At 27.9% G+C, this 24,333-nt stretch overlaps 2 protein-coding genes across 2 annotated transcripts in view; one reads left to right on the top strand and one right to left on the bottom strand.

Moving 5' to 3' along the window:
• LOC111613528 (transcription factor RFX3-like) overlaps positions 1-10,328 on the top strand; it is a 46,549-nt gene extending 36,221 nt beyond the window's left edge. The window contains exons 9-14 of the mRNA XM_023354870.1: positions 4,931-5,070; positions 5,134-5,231; positions 5,909-6,058; positions 6,307-6,515; positions 9,006-9,159; positions 9,233-10,328. Of these exons, the coding sequence (XP_023210638.1) occupies positions 4,931-5,070; positions 5,134-5,231; positions 5,909-6,058; positions 6,307-6,515; positions 9,006-9,159; positions 9,233-9,469 (988 nt within the window). The 3' untranslated portion in view covers positions 9,470-10,328. The remainder of the gene's footprint in view (positions 1-4,930; positions 5,071-5,133; positions 5,232-5,908; positions 6,059-6,306; positions 6,516-9,005; positions 9,160-9,232) is intronic.
• Positions 10,329-10,459: 131 nt separating this feature from the next.
• LOC111613529 (E3 ubiquitin-protein ligase SIAH1-like) overlaps positions 10,460-24,333 on the bottom strand; it is a 29,997-nt gene continuing 16,123 nt past the window's right edge. The window contains exons 3-8 of the mRNA XM_023354872.1: positions 16,607-16,651; positions 16,354-16,530; positions 16,113-16,245; positions 12,679-12,785; positions 11,358-11,550; positions 10,460-11,284 (exon numbers count right to left, since the gene is read on the bottom strand). Of these exons, the coding sequence (XP_023210640.1) occupies positions 11,107-11,284; positions 11,358-11,550; positions 12,679-12,785; positions 16,113-16,245; positions 16,354-16,530; positions 16,607-16,651 (833 nt within the window). The 3' untranslated portion in view covers positions 10,460-11,106. The remainder of the gene's footprint in view (positions 11,285-11,357; positions 11,551-12,678; positions 12,786-16,112; positions 16,246-16,353; positions 16,531-16,606; positions 16,652-24,333) is intronic.

Here is a 24,333-nt window from a genome sequence, read left to right on the forward strand (position 1 = left end):
CAAAGCTAAAAGACTTCTCTAAGTAATATATAAATATGTATTCGATAATTTTTACTTTTCCGGCTGTTATATATAACAGAGGATATATAACAAAGTGTAGCGCTCAGTCAAAAAATGACCTCTCCCAAATTTTTACATTTTTGGACTCAGAACACCTTGAAATTTTGAGTTAATTAAGCAAAAGATTCAAAGTTTTTTCTATATGTGTGGATGTTAGACTGTGTGGGGGGCATGATTTTGTTCACCCTGTTTGAAGCCTAATAATTTCTGTGGTCAAAGTGGTCAGAATCGGAGTCAGATGGTTTAACACAGGAGTTAGTTATTAAGCGTCAAAGTGGTTGAACTAAATCGTGTCCCCATACACATTCTAACATCTTAGGCGAGAACATCTTAACAGGTTTTACTGTACTATTATAAAATAGCAAAAAAGCTTTCTTTGAGGGTAGAGACGAGTTTTATTGTATTTTTTAAAATTTTGAATGCTAATAATGAGTAAAATATTCATTAAGAGATGTGACACATGACCCCTTTTATGTCTTCACCCTGTCGACCTTTAATTAAGAACCAAAAGTTAATAGTATTAATGCCCCATTATACACAAGCTAGTGTCACATTTTGTTTCTTAAACTTTACCCATTCTGAGATATTGTTTAATATCTCAGAATAGAAAATAAAGAAATTAAACAAATTAGATGCCAATACACAAACAAAATTTTTCCCCTTTTATTGACTTTTTTTGAGGGGTTTGGGAGGTCTCCAAATGTGTAGATTTGCAAAAAAAACTTGGAAGGTCAAATTTGACACAATTCCAATACTTCTCCATTTTATATACATAACAAGTTGGTAAGTAAAAAGGAGTTGGAGTCGGCGGATTTTTTGACGACTTCAGGTAAAACGCCAAAACTCCACAACTCTATTCCACAGCCCTGCTATGTACTGTAATTTCTTTCTTGAAGATTTTAAAAATACAAGTTATCTATTCATGTAATAACAAATAATACTTCATATTAAAATTTATATTATTGCAGATTATATTAAGTAATGGTACTATTTTATATACTGTATCCCAATTGTATATTATATAATTTTTTTATCTCAACAATTTTAAAATACTTTGGGGTTTGTTAATACTGTAATATCCAACTTCAAAGGTTAGGTTAGATCCAAACAAATAAAACTTGTAGATAAAACAAATAAAAATATATTTCATGGATATGAAATAAAACAAATAAAAATATATTTCATGGATATGAAATATATTTTTATTTGTTTTATCTACAATTTTAGTGTTCTGTATTATTAAACTGTTTATTTTTGCACTTTATATATTTTGTATTAATGATAATATGTATTATTTATAGGATATTTTAGATGCAGTTGTAAATCTCCAGTTTACAAGAATAGAGCACATTTGGCAGACATTTTGGCAAATGAATGATTATAAAGAAAGGTAAAAATATTGTAATTATAACAGATTCCTGATTTTTCACAATTGAAAGAATTAAAATATTGAAAAAATAATGCTATGATATTATTTTTAAATTATGAAATTTTTGCACATTGGAAAATATAATAGACTAGCAGACCCCACCACGCATTGTTGTGGCTCAAAATGTATCTAAACGTATAACACTTCCCCCGTGTGGGGGGGAATTTTTCGAAAAATTTCTTCTTAGTGTACATTCTCTTGGCATACCCTATTAAAACGCAATCAAAAACGCAAAAACCCGCATCTAAAATAGTATAATAGAAGCAGAGTTCTTTACGGTAAGCCTTAATCCTGTTCATCTCCCCCCAGTGGGGGGAATTTCGACATGTATATTATAAAAAACACGTGCGTATTCAAATCGTGTGAAAATTTCAAAGGAATTGGTAGGAACAAACGAACATTACATTTTTATTTATATAGATAGATAGATGATCATCTTTAGTTCATCCTCACAGAAAAGCAAACTTAGGGCGTCATACTTGTAGCGCCATCTGTTGGACATAAAAGCCTTAACCCTAGATGATATCTTTTAATTTATATGAATGTTTAACAAAAAATCTGCAGGTTTGATTAGTGGTAAACATTCCGGGGTCTAAAGATGCTACAGTTAAAATTTGGCAACGATTGGTTCAGTAGTTTTCATGGTTAGTGGTCATAAACAAAAAATATGTTGTCTCTTTATATAGTAGTATAGATTAAGTGGGACTTCAATCATTTAAAAGTTTTCCCTTTCTTAATAAGTAAAGGTCTATTTCACTTTTCAGCTATAATATATTTGAATCATATATACTTATCTTGCTGTGATATTTTTTGTCAATAACTTGTCCGATTACTGCAAAACCCAGCTTGTATATAAATGATTACAGTTTGGTGGCATTGTATATAAATGATTACAGTTTGGTGGCATTATCTGATATGCAATTAACCCATGAGTGCCTTAAAACTGCTACCCCAGTATACGTGTTATTTGGAGGTCTGAATGTCAGACATGCCTGTACAACATAATTAAAAACATTACACACAGCTGATGGAATTTGTGAAAGGGTGAATTATTAGGCTGAGGAAAGTAGGATGACCTGAACTGTTTACTGTCTGGGCTATTCTGAGGCTCTAGTCTGCTATGCGAGTTGTCAAACAATATTTGGTGATGTCACAGTTGACTCAACTCACTATTATATTAATAAGTTGAAGTCAAACATCAAACTAGATTGCAAATTAACTCTGTGACAGGGACAGTTACACAACTTTAACCTGGAATCAGCAACTTTATAAATAAGTTCTGCATTTATTTAGCTAACTGGAAAGCCTGATACAAACTGAAGGAGTTGCAAATTGAGTTGTTTAGTAATATGGCAGAGTAGCTAGTAATGGGGATGCAGCTCAAACTAACAATTAATTTGAGTAAAATTACTTTTCAAATAGTTTTCAAAAAAAACTTAACAATAGTTACTTATAAAAACTACATATAAAATAATAATTACAATTAGAGCAATTTATAACTAGCACATTAATCAGTTATTACCTTAGCATTTATATACAGAAATAATGGAAGCATGCATAAAAATACAGAGGGAAACATATTTTAAATTATTCTAGTTTTTATAAAATTTTTGTAATTTATAACTTTTCATATTTTCATAAAATAAAATAATCATATTTTAGATAAGAAATCTGCAACAACTGTGCCACAGCACAAGCCTCTAAGAGGAAAAGCAGTTTATGGTGGGCATTTAAATATGATAAATACAGGTTGATCCAAAAGGGACAATGATTTGCCTATTACATGTCTATTGCCACTGATGTTTGTGACAGAAGGAATTCTAACAAGCCTGAAACTTTTACACCTTTGCAATCATATTTCACAGAATTTGTGATTGAGGCCTGTCATTTTATGGATTCCTTCTCTCTCTCTCTGAAACCATTTGATCAAATAACTATTTAATTGAATAGTTTGGCTTTGAGGAAGTATTTAGTCTGAATATTGAATAAAAATGTTTAGTATTTGGTCAAATACAGTAGATTCCCAATTTTCCAAGGTAATGTGGACTGATGCTAATCTTGGACATTGTAATTTTTGATCTGAAATGGCCATGTAAAACATTTGTGGTAGCATTCTCAAGCCTCTTTTTTATACCTTAGTGAACATAATTGTATATTAGAACATGTTTTACATAGATAATATACCAGTCTACATACAANAAATGATGACAGATCTAAATAGAGTTGATTTTCATAATGTACAGGTAAAATTGTATTTGTTTTTTTAATATTAATTTTATTTTATTAACATTGTTAATAATATAAGAGAACAGTTATATTTTAATATGAATTACTTATCTCGTTGAAAGTTATTTGTAATAAATATTACCATTTTGAAATTTTTTTTATGGAATACAGTATAAGAATAAATACACTTATGGGTTTGATTTGGATAATTAGAATTCTACTGTACTTACTTTGTGGCTGAACATACCTGAATACAGAATAATGCCAAATATTTAGTCCAACAATTATGGTTGTTTTAATTATATATATTTGTGAGAAGCAGGGGGGAAGTGGATCTCTCTTCCCCTCTTTGCTTGCGTTGGGATGTTGAGGCCCTGTCACATTGTCACCGGATGGCTTTTATAATAGGGTAGTCCGATCCCCAAATAACTCTAGTCTTAGGTGATTTAACAAATAACAGTTTAATGGTTACACTAGAAATACAGCAATGGTTACACTAGAACTATAGCACTAAGTCTATATACAAACACAATTAGCATCTTGGTCAGTTAGTGTATATCAATCTATACTACCTTGTGTTGAGCAGACTGATGTCTTCTCGTCTAGTGGTATCAGCTGCAGCGTAGTAGTTGGGGAATTTCTCTGGAGATTCTTCTCAAAGGAGACTGATGAGTGGCGAGACAAGAGGGTTGACTGACAGAGCCTTGGTTGGTCTTCGGGAGGAGTGTCTACCCCAAACCTTGGATCTCCGTCTCTTTTATTTTGTAAACCCCCTCCAATTGGAGGTGTTAAACTTTCTCATGAGATGGAAAACTAATGCTGCTTCACATCTGCAGCTGTGTCTCTACGATTTCTCAACAGGAAGACAATATGTAAACAGGGGTATTCTTCCCTTTTGTCACTGACTTTCTCACAAGAATGTAAACTTGCATGTTCTATTCTTTCCCATGTATTAATTTAACTAAAATATTGTCTCATGTCCAGATTCTCACATATTATATTCAGTACATAATCATCAAGAACTTGTTTTAAATATATTGTAATTTTGTAGTATATTAAGTTGTATAATCATAATATTGAATAGTAATGATATACTTTATATTGATAATTTGAATTATCCTTGTTGATAAATCATTTAAATGGAAAAACATTTATTAAAAATTCATAACAGTAATAACTATTTTACTTATAATAAATTTTAATTGTTTATCACAGGTCCTTTGGATTAGATAAGAATAAATTATATATTCTATGTAAAGAAGAGCTCATAATATCATTTATACGTCAAACAGATTATTTATTTTATCAAAACTTAGTAGATGTATTAATTCCAAATGTATTGCGTCCAGTTCCAGGTAAAAAATTTTCTTAATATATGAAATTTGTGTAATTGTCTGTTAATATGTAAATTTTTATAGGCATTTTAACACAATCAATACGAAATTTTGCAAAAAATGTCGAAGTATGGTTAACAACTGCTCTAGCTGATTGTCCAGAAGAAATTGTAAAAATTAAGGTAAAACTCAGTTTATTACAGTTTGTAATATATTTGACATATAGCATTAGATATTTAAATGAGGGTATAAGAATAAGACAGATAATTTTATAAGTAAACTATTCATAAGATTTTCAAACTTGACACATTTATAAATGGCTACATAACTACAGGATCAAGAGTTTGGTTATTCCCAAAAATAATCATTACTTCTTTTGTTGGTAAGGTATTTGGACATGATGATAACAAATACTGTTTTGAATATAGTACTAATCAAATATCTGATATGACTGCATTAGTTATATGGTATTGTAATTTCTGTTCATTTGTATCATGCAACAACATGATCAAATATCACCATGTTTGCCTTCAAAGCATGTGAAAATTGGCTTCACTCATAACATATCAATGTTAGCATATTTTGTGTTCTCAAAACTATATCTCACAATTCCATAATATAAGCATCTAAGTAAACACTTTTTTACATATCTGACACTAATTTTTATTATTTACTAAACCAATAAAAAAAAATAATTTGTGAAATCCAAAAATTTTGAAGTTGAAAAACAAAATTATTTATGAAAACTGAATTTTTAAAACGTACAGTTAATAAAATTAAATTTGTTGTTCAAGCCTTTCTATCATTAAAATACATTATTCTGTGTATATGTATAATTTTCCATAATTAAATTTACTAGGTTGGTGCAGTATGTGCTTTTTCTCAAATTTTAAGAAGATATACTTCTTTAAACCATTTGGCTCAGGCAGCAAGAGCAGTATTACAAAATTCTTCACAGATACACCAAATGATGACAGATCTAAATAGAGTTGATTTTCATAATGTACAGGTAAAATTGTATTTGTTTTTTTAATATTAATTTTATTTTATTAACAATGTTAATAATATAAGAGAACTTAAATAACTAAAATTTATAGAGATGATTTTAATTACAAATAAATTTATAAATTGTAAACAGTTGTATACTTTAATACATTTTTCAACTAAATTTAGTATAATTAACATATTAAAATTAGAGTTTGTTTATGGAATAAATAAAATTCATGTGAATTGGTTATATATAATTTTTAAATTTAGGAGCAAGCTTCTTGGATCTGTCAGTGTAACGAAGATATAATTGAATGGATTCAACAAGACTTCAAAAATACTCTTCAACAACAAAATTCTTTAGAACAATGGGCTGGATGGCTAGAAAATGTAGTAAATGTAGTACTCCAACCATATGAAAACAAATCTGACTTTTCTAAAGCTGCACGTCAATTTCTTTTAAAGTGGTCATTTTACAGGTATGTTCAATGCATGTATATATTATACATGATGTCTGCAAAGAATGAAATTAAAGCATATTTGATGAAGATTTTTTTATTTCAACCAGAAAGTAAATTTTTAAATACTAATATAAATTTTACTAAGTGATCATCTAGATGCAGTAAGCACAAAAATTGAATTTTTTTGATAACAGATATTTTAAAGAAATGATGCCAAAAATAGTTAATATATAAATTTTTTGTCATGCTAGTGTATTTGATACATATCATTGTCTGATGAATATTAAATAAAGTGCTAACTGTTAAGATGTAATTTTTTCAATTATGTTCTTGTTGCCATGAAAAATAAAATGCCAAGTTTATTGACAAAGAACGTTATAGTGTTAGTTTAATAAACATATTCACAATTCCTATTTCTACTTTATTTCTTATAATCATAATAATAAATGATAATACATTATATACAGTATATTTCACTAAATTATAAACATTTTGTTTACTGTACAAAATATATTAGAATGTTTACTTCCACATCTCTTAGTGCATCTATCACAGTTACCCTTTAAATATCTTTTTATCTGACAATAAATTAACACTGTAAATATCAAATGTTTTGTATTATTGAAAGCAATAATTTGGCTTATATAAGTAGATTTCTTCAGTCAGATAATTTTCTGAGTCAAATTTATTTTAACCAGAAGAAAAAGTTTTATACTAATTTTGATATTCTCTATGACTTTATAACTGTGCTGCTATCTTTAATAGGAGCTGAGACAGAATTTGGCTCCAAGAGAAGGTACTGTACGTCAGGGGTGCATATTATGCAACTATACCATTATCAATTTATACATTCTCATGCACTTGGCTATATCTTTCTGTTATGTTTTTGTCTACATCCTTTACATGGATTATGTGTAAATACACTTTTGGCAAACCATCAATGAACTAATGTCTCTCTAAAGACAATATTGATAGTTAAGTCTTTTTCCTCAGTGCATATTTAGTTTTAATAGCAGGAATCAATATATTAATATATTAGAAATGTAAAAAGAAGAAAATAATTGGATCAAGAAGTGTTTTTTAATGAGTAATAAAAGAAAACAATTAAAAGGCAAATTATCTAGAAAAAGTTGGTACCAGTAAATAAATAAATGTCTGAGTAAGACAAAAGATTTCCACAATAAACCCCAAATAAAAAAAAACTAAAAACACATTTAAAATATTTACAAAGATTTTACTCATTTTAGAACACATTTGCAAAGTATATTTTTGCAATTTGTCCATTTCTCAAAGATAATTTTTTAAAATCATATTTCTGAAAATATGACAATCTTAAAAAAGGAGTAAAAATACATGAAGGGTTGTGGAGCAAATCTGACTGTATAAAACTCTAAAATAATTCATATATAAAAGCCAATCAAAATATCTTATTCATTGTATAAAAGATTGCCAGGTCCAGACTGGGGTTATGTTCAAATGATTAGTAATAGGCAGATAGCACAGTCTACTTAAAATCAAATATATTTTGTCCAGTTCATCTCAAGAAACTAACCAAAATAGGAAAGAGTGGAAGAGAATATGAAGTGTCTTGATTAACTTGTATTCTAGAAGAGAGATGAAAAATAATTGTTGTTGTTGGCACTGTAAGTCAAATATTTATGTTCACTTTGCAAAACTGTTCCTTGAAATAAAAATTTTTTTACAGCAAAATTTACTATAACAATAGATATAAATTCTATCATAACTACTAAGCTTCATTAAAGACAGCTGTGAAGTGTAATGTATATTAACAGATTTACTATAAACTGTACTATTCCTAATAAAAGCTATTTGGGAACAAAATCTGGATTAAGTTTTTCTAAAAAATTTAAATTCATCAAAAAATTATTTTAAACTATTAGTTATTTTTACCTAACTTATTTAATTTTTCAAAACTAAGAAATTACTTTAGATTAGCTACCAAAGAAGTAATATTTTATAAAAACTATAATAAACATCTAATTTCATTTATTTTACACCTGTTTATAATATATCTACATGCTTGAATTAGAAATTGGAATGACAACAACAATAAATTACATCTAAATCACAAACACAAGTGGAAATGAACATACCATTTCTCTAAAACACTCTGAAAGATGTGGGTGCTTTAGTGTAAAAGAAAGAAAACTGAAATCCTATTGTAAGTATAGTGCAACAGGGCTGAAAATATGAAATTTATTTTTAATACCTAGATAAAATCATCATTTATATAATGCAATCAGTTTTCTGATATGTTAGTATCAATGTAATTGCAAAAATCTTATATATTTTTCATCTTAGTGTTGTTGCCTTTATTACAAATATTACATAAAATAATATTGATGGTATGTTAACATTTTTGTATTTATTTAATTTAAAGTACTTGATTTTTCTGGTTCTCTATTGCTTTGCTACTGATATATCAGAATGCTATTTCACTGCACCATTCTAAAAATCATTTATTAAATATGCATTCTCTTTCTTTAGTTCAATGATCATACGAGACTTAACTTTGCGCAGTGCTGCAAGTTTTGGATCATTTCATCTAATTAGACTGCTATTTGATGAATACATGTTTTATCTAATTGAGCATAAAGTTGCAAAAATCACAGGCGAAACATCAGTTGCAGTCATGGGCGAGGTACGTATAATTGTTTAATAAGGAAACCTTCCATCAGTTTTTTCCTATAAATATATTCATGTAAATATTTCAGTTAATAGGATTGACTTTAGCACCATTTAACAATTTTCAAAAAAATGCTAATTTAATAGAAAAAAGTAAATATCCTAATGGTGTGGACGAACTGGAAATGACAAAACTATGTAAAGAAAAGTCTCCAGCTTCTACATGTGATTCCAGTGGAATGAAAGAAGTGTTGAACCAGTCCATATTGGCACATCTTTTAAATCATTCACAAGAAATTTCAAGTAAAAAAGTAAAAATAGAATAATATATTTTTCACAAACAAATTTAAAGAGAAAATAGAATCATTAAATCAAATATCTTTGTAATAAAATTATTATAGTGTTTTTACACAATTTCATTAATAACTTTGTTTTAAATTTAATACAAAATCAGTTTTAAAAACACTTTAAAACCCATGGGCATCTGTTTAAATAATTTTAATATACATCTTATGCTCAGGGACAGCTATTTCTAAAATAAGCATGGGAAAAAGCATCTTATATCAAATTTAATTTGGTTTTTGTATATAATCAAAAAATCAATGTAATTCTATTATCTTAAGATATGACATGTATTTTTAATTAAGAATTTATGTATATGGTTTTTCTGTATACAAAATAATATATATTTTAAAAAACAGTATATTGTGAAATTTATAAACCAATCTTTGCATTTCTTGCATCAAATCTTGTTTAAATTTTTACATTAATTTTTATTCAAATCCTATTTAATTCAGAATCTTTTAAGGGTGTGTTTGCACAATAACCTAATGTAAACTTGTCAAGAAATGTTACTTGTTGCTGTAACAGTTATAGTACCAAATAAGGTGAAATTTCAAGAAAATAACAAAGAATATATATATATATACGTTGAACCGTTCGTAACATACAGCGCACACAAACTGCATTTAAGCTTCAGTTAAATTATACAGATTTTAAGTAATGAATTATAATATCTTTCATATTTAAAAATTTATAAAATATTATATACTCTTTATATTAATAATATTGAATACAACACAGAATATTTTTTAATGTCAGTATGTTTTTAAAGAAATGATGCCAAAAATAGTTAATATATAAATTTTTTGTCATGCTAGTGTATTTGATACATATCATTGTCTGATGAATATTAAATAAAGTGCTAACTGTTAAGATGTAATTTTTTCAATTATGTTCTTGTTGCCATGAAAAATAAAATGCCAAGTTTATTGACAAAGAACGTTATAGTGTTAGTTTAATAAACATATTCACAATTCCTATTTCTACTTTATTTCTTATAATCATAATAATAAATGATAATACATTATATACAGTATATTTCACTAAATTATAAACATTTTGTTTACTGTACAAAATATATTAGAATGTTTACTTCCACATCTCTTAGTGCATCTATCACAGTTACCCTTTAAATATCTTTTTATCTGACAATAAATTAACACTGTAAATATCAAATGTTTTGTATTATTGAAAGCAATAATTATATATATATATATGTATATAAAACAATGTAATAAGGACAATATATGTATTTCTGTATTAAACAACAAACATGTATATAATTTTTAGTATGAGACTATAATTAACAAAGCATTTTTCTCATTTATTATTATACTATATGTATATAGTTATATAAAACTGTGGTACTCAATTTGACAGAAGTGTATTTTAGAAATGTGCCACTTAAAATCGTCAACAGAAATAATTTTGTGCCCTGCTGCAAGTTTTAGTTTTAGCCTTGAATACTTCAAAAGTTTAGTCAAGTAAAATACTCTAACAAAAGCTAAAAAATAACTAACAATTGTAAATTCTCTAAATATGGCAGTGATTTACTTACTAGGGCAGTGATGCTATTTTTTAAAATCCTTTTGCTTTGTCATAAATATAAGATAAATGGTAATCAACAAAGGGTAATGGTAACATTTATGCCCAAATTTCCATTGTCAGCAAATAACTGAGCAATACCTGTATCAAAAATTAGACAGTCACTATTTATAATGGCAGATTGAACGCCCTCGTGAATACTTCGTGGTGTTGCTTCCCAGGTCAATCTTCTATGATGACCATTAAGCTCTAACCTAAAATCAAAAAAGAACCACTTGACAAAATTATTGCAACTTGTTATATAAAAGTTATGGGATTATTTCTTACCGATACATAAAATTTTCAGCCTGTTTTCGAGATCCAATAAGTTGTACAATAGCAAAAAACTGTTGATGTCCATCATACTTTTCTTGTTTCTCAAGAACTAACATAAAATGGTGACCAAAACATGACTGCATCATAACCCAGTCAACTGCACCTGGTAAATTGATATCTGTTGCCAAGAATACAATATCTTCACCTAAAACATAATTTTTAAATTATTTTTTTTTACTTTACACAATATACAAAATCAATTTCAATATTAAATGTATATATAATCAATATCCTACTGTATATATAGATATCATAAAATCAATTAACCAAAATTGACTTCATAATTTCTAGAATTAGTACTCTTTGTAGTTTTTATATAATAATGATTGTCACCAATCTTCTGTAATCCTGCTACTGAACTATATCTATAATTTCTATTTGTACTGTATAAATAAAACAAAGCATGATTAATGAATCACAAGCTTCCAATGCATCAAATGCCTATGCACAGTGAAGTATTATATTTCATGCATTAGAAACAGCATTGACATGGTTAAAACTCCAATCTGAAACCAATTTTTCAATTCACATGAAAATAAAGCAAACAAGGAATTTAATAAGTAATTTTTATATTTCTGCTACAGTTTTTTTTAATGAATACTGTATATGAAACTGAATTCAAAGTAAAATTAATATTAATCAGTACATTCTTGTTCTTATTTAATTTATTCTTATTAACTATTTAAGAAATAATAAATTTAAAAAATTTTTTTGTTATCATTCATATGTTTTAAATTTCCATACCTTAATCTTCATTTACTATTGTACTAGAAATACCTAAAATATTTTTACTCTATTTAATCTTTTATTCTTTCACTACCGAGTGTAATTGGTTATCCAAAATTGTTCCATTCCAATTATTTCAGATGATCAGTACTGCACTGTATAAAATCTACTGTAACATTGGTTTAAAATATGACTAGTATAACAGGTAATCTTCATAAGTGGTCATGATTTTCAATCCCGTTGAGTTGATCTGTTACCTACATATGAATTTTAATAATTAACATGTGATTTAGTATCATCTTTTTCAAACTTCTAGCGTAAAAGCATAGAAAATAGTCCAAAAAGTCTGATGCATAAATATATTCTACATTTTTAATTATTGATATATTTGCTTTAAATATATACACAGTGTTTTATTGGTGGAGTTTTTTGATTAAATTGATTTTATCGAAAAACAATTTTAACAAATAGATAATTCTTTATGAATTAAATTTAAATCCATTAAATCATTACATTCAAAACTATCATTAAATTGTTAGAAACATACCTTGTAGTGTAGTGATTGATTTATGAGATTGCATTAGATGAGGCATAACCTGTTCCAAATTCCCTTGCCATTTACAAGACGCCCCAGGACAAGGGCAGTTATAAGGCCTTAAAATATTTAATAAATAGTTTTAAAATACAAACAAAAACTAATGATTAATCTAAAAATTATCTCAACTTGACAAGTAAAATTTCATATTTAAAAAAATAATTATTGTGAGATGAATACAGACCATCTCCAATACATTGGACCAGAGGAAAATAAATAATATACTCATCACTATACAACATGGCATATTTTAAGAACTGAAGCAACTCTACAGTATTTTATGGTAATAAACAAAATGACAATAAATTTACTGTTTTAATTCAGCCACTTACCTGCATTTTTCTGCTATATTAGGACAGTGTTCATGAGTAAACATCTCAATTCATTCATTATATATTACTTTTCAGGTTTATACTAAATACTAATATAATTAAGATTGTTTTAATTTAGATATTTGTTATTATTTTGCTAATACACTTGAGCCATATATATCAAGTCCCTTCAAAATAATGGACATCTCTCCAAATGGACTGTAATTTTACAATGTATTTAATTTATTTGTAAGATTATGAAAAACTTTCATAAAAAACAGACAATAATTATTAGATTATTTAAATAATGAAATATACTTTATGACTTTATGTAAAATTGCAATATAATTTTATTGAATTAATTATAATTTGCAATCAAAATTTTTGTTCTTTAAATTTCTGTACATTTTGAAATATAATTTGCATTAGCAAAAATGTGCACTATTTTTCAAAAGATGAAATATATTTGAGGTACCCTGATTTTCAGAAGTATAATAATAATAATTCTGATCAGAAATATTATTACTATTAAATCTGATTTATTGAAAATTGTTTTCTATAAAATTAAAGATATTTTAACAAAATCCTTATAAAAATTTTTATTTGACAACGTTTAATGAAAATCATTATAATAGGGCACTTTTGTTTTAAGCATAAATTATTAATTCTTATTACATAAACAAATTATGGCAATAATATATGATTAATTCTAGTTTACTAAAAAATTTTAGAATTCTCAAGAAATTTATAGTGTTTAAAACATATCAAATATACAGTTTGAAACAAGATATCAAATTTTTATGAAAATGAACAACTAGGAAAAATATTCCTAGTTTTGACTTTTATGATTTAAAGTTGTTCACCATGCTTGTTGGAAAATTATAATGGTTAATTATCTAAAATATTAAAAATAGTCTTTTTTATGAATTTGACAATTATATTTGAATTTCAATTCAGTTGTAATAAATTCAATAATAATAAATTGTTATTTAATCATTTGTGATGATAAAGTTTTCCCTTTTTTGCTATATTTTCTGCTGAAAAAATTCAGCTAATATAGTTAGTGCAGATGTACTCTATTAGGGTCGAGTTATAAACTCCATAATGTTACCACATCCGTAAAGCATGGTTATAAAGTCTGCATCGTATCCATATGGCTGTACTGTATTCCGTAAGAAAAATTTGGATCAATCAAATGTTTACAGTAGGGATACAGAGACTTGACAAACTGTGCACGCACTAAGTTGTCATCAATCGATATACAATTGGAAGTTGTGCCGGAAGCAACTGACGAAACTTTGACAAATTGGTTGAAATGTAACTTTTGACCAACAATGCTACTTCTAAACAATATAAAATTTTAAGATAAGAGTTATTTTGGTCATAAAAAAAATAGAAAAATAATAAAATGAATAATTATGGTTTGTTTTATAAGTGCAATGTAGCGTAATAATGATCACTTGGCATGATTCATTTCTTTATTTCAATTTTCGTTCAATTTTTCGTCTCAATGAAAATTGAAATAAAGAAATGAATCATGCCAAGTGATCGTTCTTACGCTACATTGCGCTTATAAAACAAATAAAAAATACGACATGGTTTCAAAATATGGAAGAAATAATTATAGTGTTAGATCTGGCAACAACTATCGATGATTTTGTGCATGCTCACGATGGACTGCTTCATAAGCCATAAAATGAGTTTGTTCCTTAACGGATACAGAAATGGTCTTATGGTAGTTTAAAACTATTGCTATAGCTATCCAGTATAGCAAACATTTACAGATATGGTTACATTACAGAGTTTATAACTCAACTCTTAATTCCATAGTAGTAATTGAACTTGGTAAGATGTAACTAAAAATTAATCAATAATAATACAGGTGTACCCGAGGTTACAACCATCTCACAATAAAACAAACTGCAGATACAACCATCCTATATTTCTTCTACTACCATGATCTGACTTAACAATCCCCATCAATACAACACTTCATCCATTCCAAGTGTTGTTACCTTTAGGTTTTTGTGTTATGTGTCTAGGTGAAAACCAAAAATGTCTGAATTTTAAGAAAATTTGGCAAATTGCCAATAATTAATTATTTTTAATGTTATAGCTGATTTGATAACCAATGAACAGAAATAGTCTGATAATTTAATTAGCAAGCCATTTGCAACTTGCAAGATCTGTGATAGTACAGTACATGGTAATTTATAACAACATTCCAGAGTAGGAGTTCAGATATGGAGCCTTGAGGACAGATTTTTTTTTAAACAAAGCCCAATTTAAGTTCAGCTGTTCTGTCTTTTAAGAAATCCTTGAGCAAGTAGAAAATATTTTGTGGTACTTTGGTATATCTGATAAGTTTTAAAATTTGAGAGCCACCACACATTGTCAAATGCACTTCTGACGTCTCTCATAATATTTCTAGTTATCAATCTTGTCTTTTTTTCCTTGCTGTAGAGTTTAACTAGGGCATCCTCTGTAAACACTGAGGTGGTGAAGCCATATTGGTCATTGCTCAAAACCTTTCCATGAGATGAAAATTTCTTTAAATAAAAATAAAAGTATGGAAATGGCAATTTATGATAGAACTACTGTTTGATGGAATGCATTTTGTACATAACCTGAGGTACACTTATAACTTCTTTTACAAAATTATGTTATTTTTAATTATTATTATAAATGCGATTAATGCTAAATTTGAGAAATTGTTCTAGAACACGTGCTTGAAAAAGCACAAAGCAAACAATTTCTCAAATAACATTTTGTTTTATGATTTAACTCGTCTATAGTTACTTGGAATAATTTTTTATACAAGTATTAATCCTAATTCTTTCTGAACTGTCTAAATACTTTTTTTTTTTAACAATGTAACAAGTTTTTCAAAATTATCCTTTCCAACTAAAATATTACTGAATATTTGAGTTAAAAATATATCTTTTAAACAAATTATGTCTTTCTTGATGTACAGAGATATTATTTTATCACAAGTGTAAAGCAATGATTTAAACACACAAAAATTTATTGCTTTAATTTGAAAATAAATAATTATCAAAATTAAATTCTTATTACCTAAATTCACAAGCTTCCTCGTGTTCTGGTTTTTCAGTATGTACTAATTGAGCTCTACATCCAGAACCAGAATATTTACATGGGAACATGACCGTACTTGCTACTTTCTCCATTGCCAAATTTCTTATATTTCCTATAGATAAATAAAACATAAAACAGAATAAAATAAAAATATAAAAAAATAAAAATTTTTGTATTATTCTGTTGTAAAATTGAGGGAAAAAAAGCACATAATACTAACCAATTGATCCTCTACATGTTGGACAACAAGTCAATTTTTGACGACAAACAGAACAAACTAAATGTCCATTTTGACACTGAAGAATTGGAGGGAGGACATAATCGAAACACACTGGACATTCAAATAAACTTGCAAGATCTGTGATAGTACTTGGTAATGCTGCTGTGGCAGTCACTCCTAGACAAATTTACATATAACTTATCATCATCTTAATTGAAGTACACAACCATTTAAATAAAAATATAAATCTTACCTTTTGTTAAGCCTTCAATAGCTTCTTCCACAAGAGTTGCTGGAACTAAAAAAAATAAAGAATGTTTAGCTATTAATACTGTAAATTAAACATAAAAGTATTTAAAATGACAAAAAATGTATGATTATTATTCTACTTACATAGTTAATTTCATTCTGAATAATAATAACTTTTAATATTTGTTAATAATTTTACAAGAACTAGAAATTTATATTGTTTTTGAAAACTAATCTTCCCTGAAACCTACATAAATACAAGTTTAAGAAATAATTACAGGCTTAAGATGCTATTCTTGGGTTTTTAAAGCTATTTTCTGGACACCCCTTGTATAATAAACATTTGCACATGGCACTCTGCACAGGTAAATTACAGCTTTTGATTCAAGGTCAATTTGTTCTCTGATACGTTAGCTTATCATGTGTAGAGTTTTGATAACGATGGGCTTATTGTTACTGTTTTGTCAAGGGTTAAAATGTGTACAAAAATCTAAAATCCCTCCAAATGCAAAATGTTATTAGTTTTCTAAATGCAAAGAAAGTTTGTTCAATAGAAATTCATAAAGAAATCACAGAAGTGTATGGTGATCATTATATGAATGAATCAAGAGTGGGAAAATGGTGTTTAATGTTTAATCAAGGAAGATAACATGCAACCACTCAAGCTGTGCTTCAGAAATTCAGCTTGGACATTTTCAATCACCCACCTGGCCCTGAGTGACTTTCACTTTTTTCCCAAGCCAAAAGAGCTTTCAGGTGTCATTTTGGGATAGATGAGAAGTGAAAGAAGCTGTCACTAACTGGCAGTGGAAATCTATAACAAAGGAATCCAAAAACTAGTGTCACACTATGAGAAGTGCTTTAATTGTAATGATGACTACATAGAAAAGTAACTGGTCTTGTATTAATTACTTAGTAAAACTTTTTCCTATCATTGCTATTTTTTCATTTTTTACAGCCAAATGTTCTTTATTTTCTGGACATCTCTCATATTTTTGAGAATTTGTGATAAGAGTAAACAACATTGCTTAATTAAGGGAACTAGAAAGGATGTCTAATAATTTTCAATTACAATGTAAGATTTTAAATATTGATGACAACAACAATTTAAATTAAAGAATAATTGTGATGAGTTATGAGAAATTTCTCTATTTTTCAAAAAAGAAAATTTAAGTATAAAAATGAATTATTAAAGGGAGGAAAAACAGTCTGGCTCTAAGTTAAAATTATGTGTGACACCATCTGTTATGAGATTTCATTAAAAATATTGTTTTTTATAATACTAATTATTATAAAAGGCAAAAGCCTTATTGGGAGTAAGGGTTATCTTTAAAAAATTTCAAGTTAAATGCCATTAATAAGTAAAATTTTCAAGTCTGACCTCACTCAAGATACAACACAACTCCATCTATTTTCCCCTTGACTTATACTCTAAAATGTAGCAGCATTGGTGTTCCATATATAGAAGTATTCTTGCTAAATTTCAAAATTTTTTGATCCATAAGGTCCTGAGGTATAAAGCAAAATACATGACAATACGTACACAATTTTGTTCCTTTTTTTGTTTTTTTAATCAAGGGACTTTAAATACAAAAACCCAGAGGCTCAAAATTTGACCAGTAATAATAATTTCTCTCTGTTAGAATTAATAATACTAAAACCTACAATCCAGCTGGTTTTTTAAAAAGTGCAAATGCTTTTTCCTGTGTTGAATGGGCATCAGGCAAACTAATCCCCAACTGCTGAAACATCAGGGGATTGCCAAACACATGCACAGAGGGGAGGTGATGTAAGACAAGAGAAAGAGGGGAGGATAGTAAGATTTATAGTTCAAAGAAAAACTTCCAGGCTGTGGGAAAGGAGTCAACATTGCAAAAACTGATAGTGGTGTTCATTCATTCATTCATTCAATTTTATTAAAATAACATAAGTTGCATTTCCTGATTTCGCTGAGCATTATCAGGATTTAAAAACACTAAGTAATTATGACAATGAATACAGCATATTAATAAACATTAAGAGTAAAATTGTACAATGATGGGAGGGCAATAGTGGTGTTATTGCAGGTGGGCTTATATATTTCCACCCGTTCAAGATGTTTGAGAAAGGGTTCTGGAAGAGCTATGTAAGAGGTGTGCCTTGCCGAATTCCACATTGATGTCAGAGTCGGAGGTTTAGATAGCCAATGCAATGTTGGCCAATCCTTTCATGATGGACATCTGATGTTCCTTGAGGCTGTTACTTTAACAGTCAGAAAAGTGATACTGCTATTTGATTACAAAAAATAGCACTATAATATAGTTGTGTTTTTTAGCTTTAATAAGTTTAATTACTTTTCTGGGTATGGAATAATAGTTTATAGGAAAGATCCTATACATATAGACTCATTTACATAACAATTGAATCCAAAGTTCAGGTTTCTATAAATATGAAACTTTTTGATTTGTTAATAAATAGAATATCTGTTCTTTGTTCAGGTTGGAAAAATTTAATATCAATTAGCAAATTTTTGAGAACATAGTTACAAAAAACACCTGAAGAGAAAGGATAGGAAATTGCAGACATAAAGGAGATAAAGTCACTTTAAATTTTTATGTCATTGCACAAAAAATTTTTGCAAAATGTATCATTTCTTTCAGATAATTGTTGCAAAACTACATTCTATATTTATTATACTATTTTCCTATGAACAAAACAAAACAGAAAAGTGCTTTGTTTCTTGACAATGCTATATCACATCTAGACATCAGCTCAAAAACGTCAAGATTATTTCTACTGACAAATATCACTTCACTATCAACCTTTAGACAAAGGTGTAATTCAAAATTTCAAAGTCAAATACAGATAGATGGTTTTGAAGACCATAATTGCAAATCTAAATTGTGGAGTATCATTCAAAATACTGACAAAGCAATCCGTGGATTTCAAGTGCTTTGAGAGAAGTTCTGACATCAACAATTCAGAATTTTTTCTTCAAAGTCAAATTTTTTTCCAGCAATGAGAATGCTTACAGTTTTGCAGTGATTGTGAATAATATGGAGACAACAGTGTCCCATGAATGCAACACAATTAGCTTCACTACAAACAATTACAGCAACAAACAATCTCAATTGAGTGCACAAGTCAGGATCCTTCAGTCACTTTTAGGAGAGAAGTATAATGATGGTGATGACAATGGCTAAGACTTCACAGAAAAATGACACCTGCTCCATAATCAACATTAGTCATACAGACAGGTCCTGGACTATGTACACAGTTTTATATCAATAGAAAAGATGCAGATGGTACAAAGCTAGCACAAGATTATATACAGTGAAAAGTAGATTGCTACAATTAATTGTAAAAAACAAAGCAAATATTATTGAATTTTATTAAAAAATATAATACTGGCCCTCTTATGATAATTATCATTTACAGTACTATAATGTATAGTATTACATTATCAAGATATGTATATTGTATGTTCATAAATAAAAATGATTCAGGTTAATCTAAAGCAGGGATAGGCAACCTGTGGCCTGCATTAATATTTTTTGTGGCTCTTGTCGCATAAAATATGAATAAATATACTGCTGGCCAAGTAAAATGCAACACCATGTAGGACTCTAGATATTGCAGGTGTTGCATTTTACTTGGCCAGCAGTGTATATCAATTTCCCAGCTTAAAGAAGTATGCAACAAAAATTCAAACATTATTTTCTACAACTTATGTATGTGAATAGTTTTTCCTGCAATGAATTTAGTAAAAATAAAAACAAGAAATTGGCTAACAGACACATCGAAACTAATTTAAAGCTAGCGGTGACTAATATTTAATCAAATAATTTCCGATATATTACATTTACATCAGTTCCAGAAGCTAAATTAAGTATACCTATGCTAATTTATAATTATATATAAATAAATAATTATGATTTACTGGCATTTTTCTTCTCTCTTTGCTGTTATGTGTCATGTGTCTGCCTGCGCCATTTCAAAAGTTTCAAAATGCAACCCTTACATAGAAAAAGGTTGCCCATCCCTGATCTAAAGGATGTTTCATTTAAAGGTAATTTTCACAAAACCTCTCCTGGACAAACATTTCTCTACAATGGACAGTTTTTTGTCATAAAAGTGTTTGTTAGAGGAAGTTTACTGTAATCTGATTTATACTGAAATAATGTTTACATGATTACAATACTACTAAAACAAAAAATTCAGAAAAGAATATGAATATACACATGAAAAAGTATTAGAAATGCAGTATTTATATTTAAATTAACAAACTTAAAATAATAATAAAACCTTTAAAGTTAAATGGCACCATAAATATTTTTATTAGGTTCGTTTTACATTCAGATTATTAAACAAGAGAATGAAGAAACATTTAAGATGATAATGTAAAAAATACTGTTTCAGCCCAATGGACTTGTTATATTTTATTTTATATTTTATATTTTATATGTTATATTTTGTTTCATTGGTTATATTTAAAACTTGTTATCTTTATTTTAACTGTCTGATATAACATACATTGACACCCTCTCATCTAAAATAATTGAAAATGCTCAAGATACATAAAGCACTCAATAAAAGAACTGTGATTAACTGTAAAGATGTAGACTCTTGTCACAGGCCTGAAGGATATTTTTTGGAACTGATTAATTTTATCATCTTGTTTGTTTTTTACCTTTTTGTCTTATGTACCATAATTTTTATTTTATTTTATTTATATTTATTTTGTGTATTATATTTTATTTATTTTAATTCCATTTTGTTATTTTTATTATTATAAATTGTTAACTTAGTTTATGTTTTAAGTTTGCATATGCAATATTTAATATGTTTTAAATTGCTCAATAGTTTTTGTATTTTAAAATTGTTTTCTGTTCTATCATCAGAACTTGAGGATGACTTTTAAACAGGGTCAAAAACATCAGTTTGTTTAAATTTCACATCTGTTATAAGGACATGTGTTAAAAATATGAAAAATTTTCCTTCAATGCAATGTTTCTAAAATTTAAGTAATAGATCACTTTCATTTAACTAATGAAAAAACTATTTTAAAAATCAAAATCAAACCTCCTTTACTTCATACTATTATTAATTTATAACTACCACCAGATAGTTACTAAATAATACTGAAAATTATTTCATTTAAAGAGAGAATATATTATTGTCATTGAAAATTTATATAAAAATTTAGAAATAATAATAAATTATAATTCATTCAAATTTTGCTATAAAAATGAAATTTTGCATACAATATTAAATTAAATTAAATATACATTAATATTATAACTATAAAATAAGTTTTGATAGTAAAAAATCAAAATTTTAATTAAATTTTTCTTAAGAAATGAAAATGCATGACAAACATTGCTCATTACAACTAAGCATTAATATGTCCAAATTTATACTGCAATATTCTATTCTTGATATAATGTGTTTACTCAAATTCAATACATCATCATGTTATGAAATGATAATTATTTGAAAACTTGACATATATAGAAAATGTATTTTTTAATTAATTATGTTAAAAATTCATATAAAATTTAATATTAAACTATATTCCTTTTATATCTAAACAATTACTATCAATGTTGTATATTAAATGAAATACTGAATGAATGTAATATTAACATTAACCTTTATCTTCAGTTGATATATGTTAATCTCAAAACATTTCACTTTTTTAAGACCATCTACAGTGTAAATTCTTCTATAAATAATAACTGAATAAACCTGCAACCAATACATCGGGACAGACATTTGAAGTTTGGTCATTCCATTAACTGGAATATTCTAAACTGAAATTTAAACTCATAATAAATGTGTGAGTCCAGGAAGATTGTTTTGATATAAATTAATATTTGTTAAAAAATTAAATTCAGCAAGAAAGTTTATGAGATCTTATCTTTGATTTTGTCTAAAATGATACATCTTCCTTTGGATGCAACTCGTCCAAGGGAGTGTTTTAAAATTGTTGGATTGGTTGATTGATAGAAAACACATTGATATGACCAAATTTGGTTAGATACTGGTGCATCTGACAAAAGGAAAGGTATAAAAGAATAAGCAATGCCTGAGACAGGGTCTCTTTGAAAAAGTCATCTCCTTGATTAATTTAAGAGTCTCCTCACAACAGTCTCCTATCAACAGTTTCCTCACATGGATTTCTGCTCAAAGGTGTCTCCTCTTCAGTTTTCTTGCTGCCTGTATATTGAATGTTTACATTTACCATCCAAGTGAAGTGAACTGGCATTAAGAATTGTCAATATGGACTTAGAAGAAACAGTAAGGATTATTTGTCAAGGGACTGCATCACCAAAAAGAGATATTTCAATCAACCCACGGATTAATTGTGAACTCACTCCTCTCTTCCTAGATAGATAAATAAAATTTGTTAGTTATCTGTTTATACTCTTAGCTTACTTAAATGTCCTTTATTATTATACTCAAGTTGAGTGAATCGTGGTCATTTGTCTTTCTAATTCTTCCTCCATTCTCTTACCAGAGTTCCCATAAGAGACTGCTCACTCATAAGAGACTGCTCACTTCATAAGAGACTGCTCACTCATAAGAGACTGCTCACTTCATAAGAGACTGCTCACTCAAAATCACCATAAGGTGATTTTGAGTGAGCAGTCTCTTATGAAGAAACAAACTGAGAATCAGAGATGGTGTCAGAATGTTCTGACTGGAGCCAAAGTCGTTACCTGTCACAAATGCTTCGACTGAGTATTTTCCTTCAAGTGTTCTTTCAAACTTTTTAATGATTTTTATATTGGAGTATTCAAAGAGATCAACAAACACATAACTCAACCCATTGAACAAAAATTGGAACAACACCAAAATAGGAACAAAATGAAACAATGAAAATAAAATAAATATTCTTAGTAGTAATTCAAAGAGGGTTTTCCAAGCAGTGGAAATGGTACTACAATATTTAAAATTAATGCAATCTGCATTCCTTTCAGAGAAGTAAATCTCCAACTGTTCCAACAGTCTTAAATTACATCCCTCTAACTGAACATATCAAGATGGCTTCATGAAATAATACTCTTATATCTGGGTCGGATACATAAGATAGCTAAAGATATATAATGCAAACCTTCATTCTGAAGCACTAATGTTATGAGTTTGAATTCAGAATAATAATCCAGTTAATGGAATGACTGAACATCTGTCCCCATGTATTGACTGCTGGTTTGTTCAGTTATTCATTGTAGAAGAATTTACACTGAAGAATGTCTTATAAAGATCAAAAAATTTTGAATTTTGAGATTAACATATATAACATGAAGATAAAGGTTGATGTTAAAATTATTCAACAATTTTAATATATTACAGAAAAGAAGAATGAATAACATATACTTTTTATATAATCAAAAAATTTATTTGTGGCACAATATAAACATGCAGCATAGAATTAATATTCATTTAAAGGATATTCTCCACAAATAGAAAGAACCTTGAAATGCAACATTCTACACCCAAAAATTAAAACAGTTGATCAGAAATCTATAGGGTGTTCCATAAGTCAGGCACTGCAGGACAAACTGTAGCATAGAGAGGTTTTCCTGCTTCAGGATACTCCCTAAACAATGGAATGACTGACATAGGTCTGTTTAATAGTTCCCACATAGCCCTAACATCACACTTCTGAATTTTATCTGCAAGATCACTTGAAGGCTTTTTTTCTTATGAACAGAAAATCATGTTACCTACCCATTTGAAGGTTAGAAT

The sequence above is a fragment of the Centruroides sculpturatus genome, unplaced genomic scaffold (assembly GCF_000671375.1).
Source record: "Centruroides sculpturatus isolate CEXI.00-Female unplaced genomic scaffold, Cexi_2.0 scaffold1690, whole genome shotgun sequence".
Classification (NCBI taxonomy): domain Eukaryota; kingdom Metazoa; phylum Arthropoda; class Arachnida; order Scorpiones; family Buthidae; genus Centruroides; species Centruroides sculpturatus.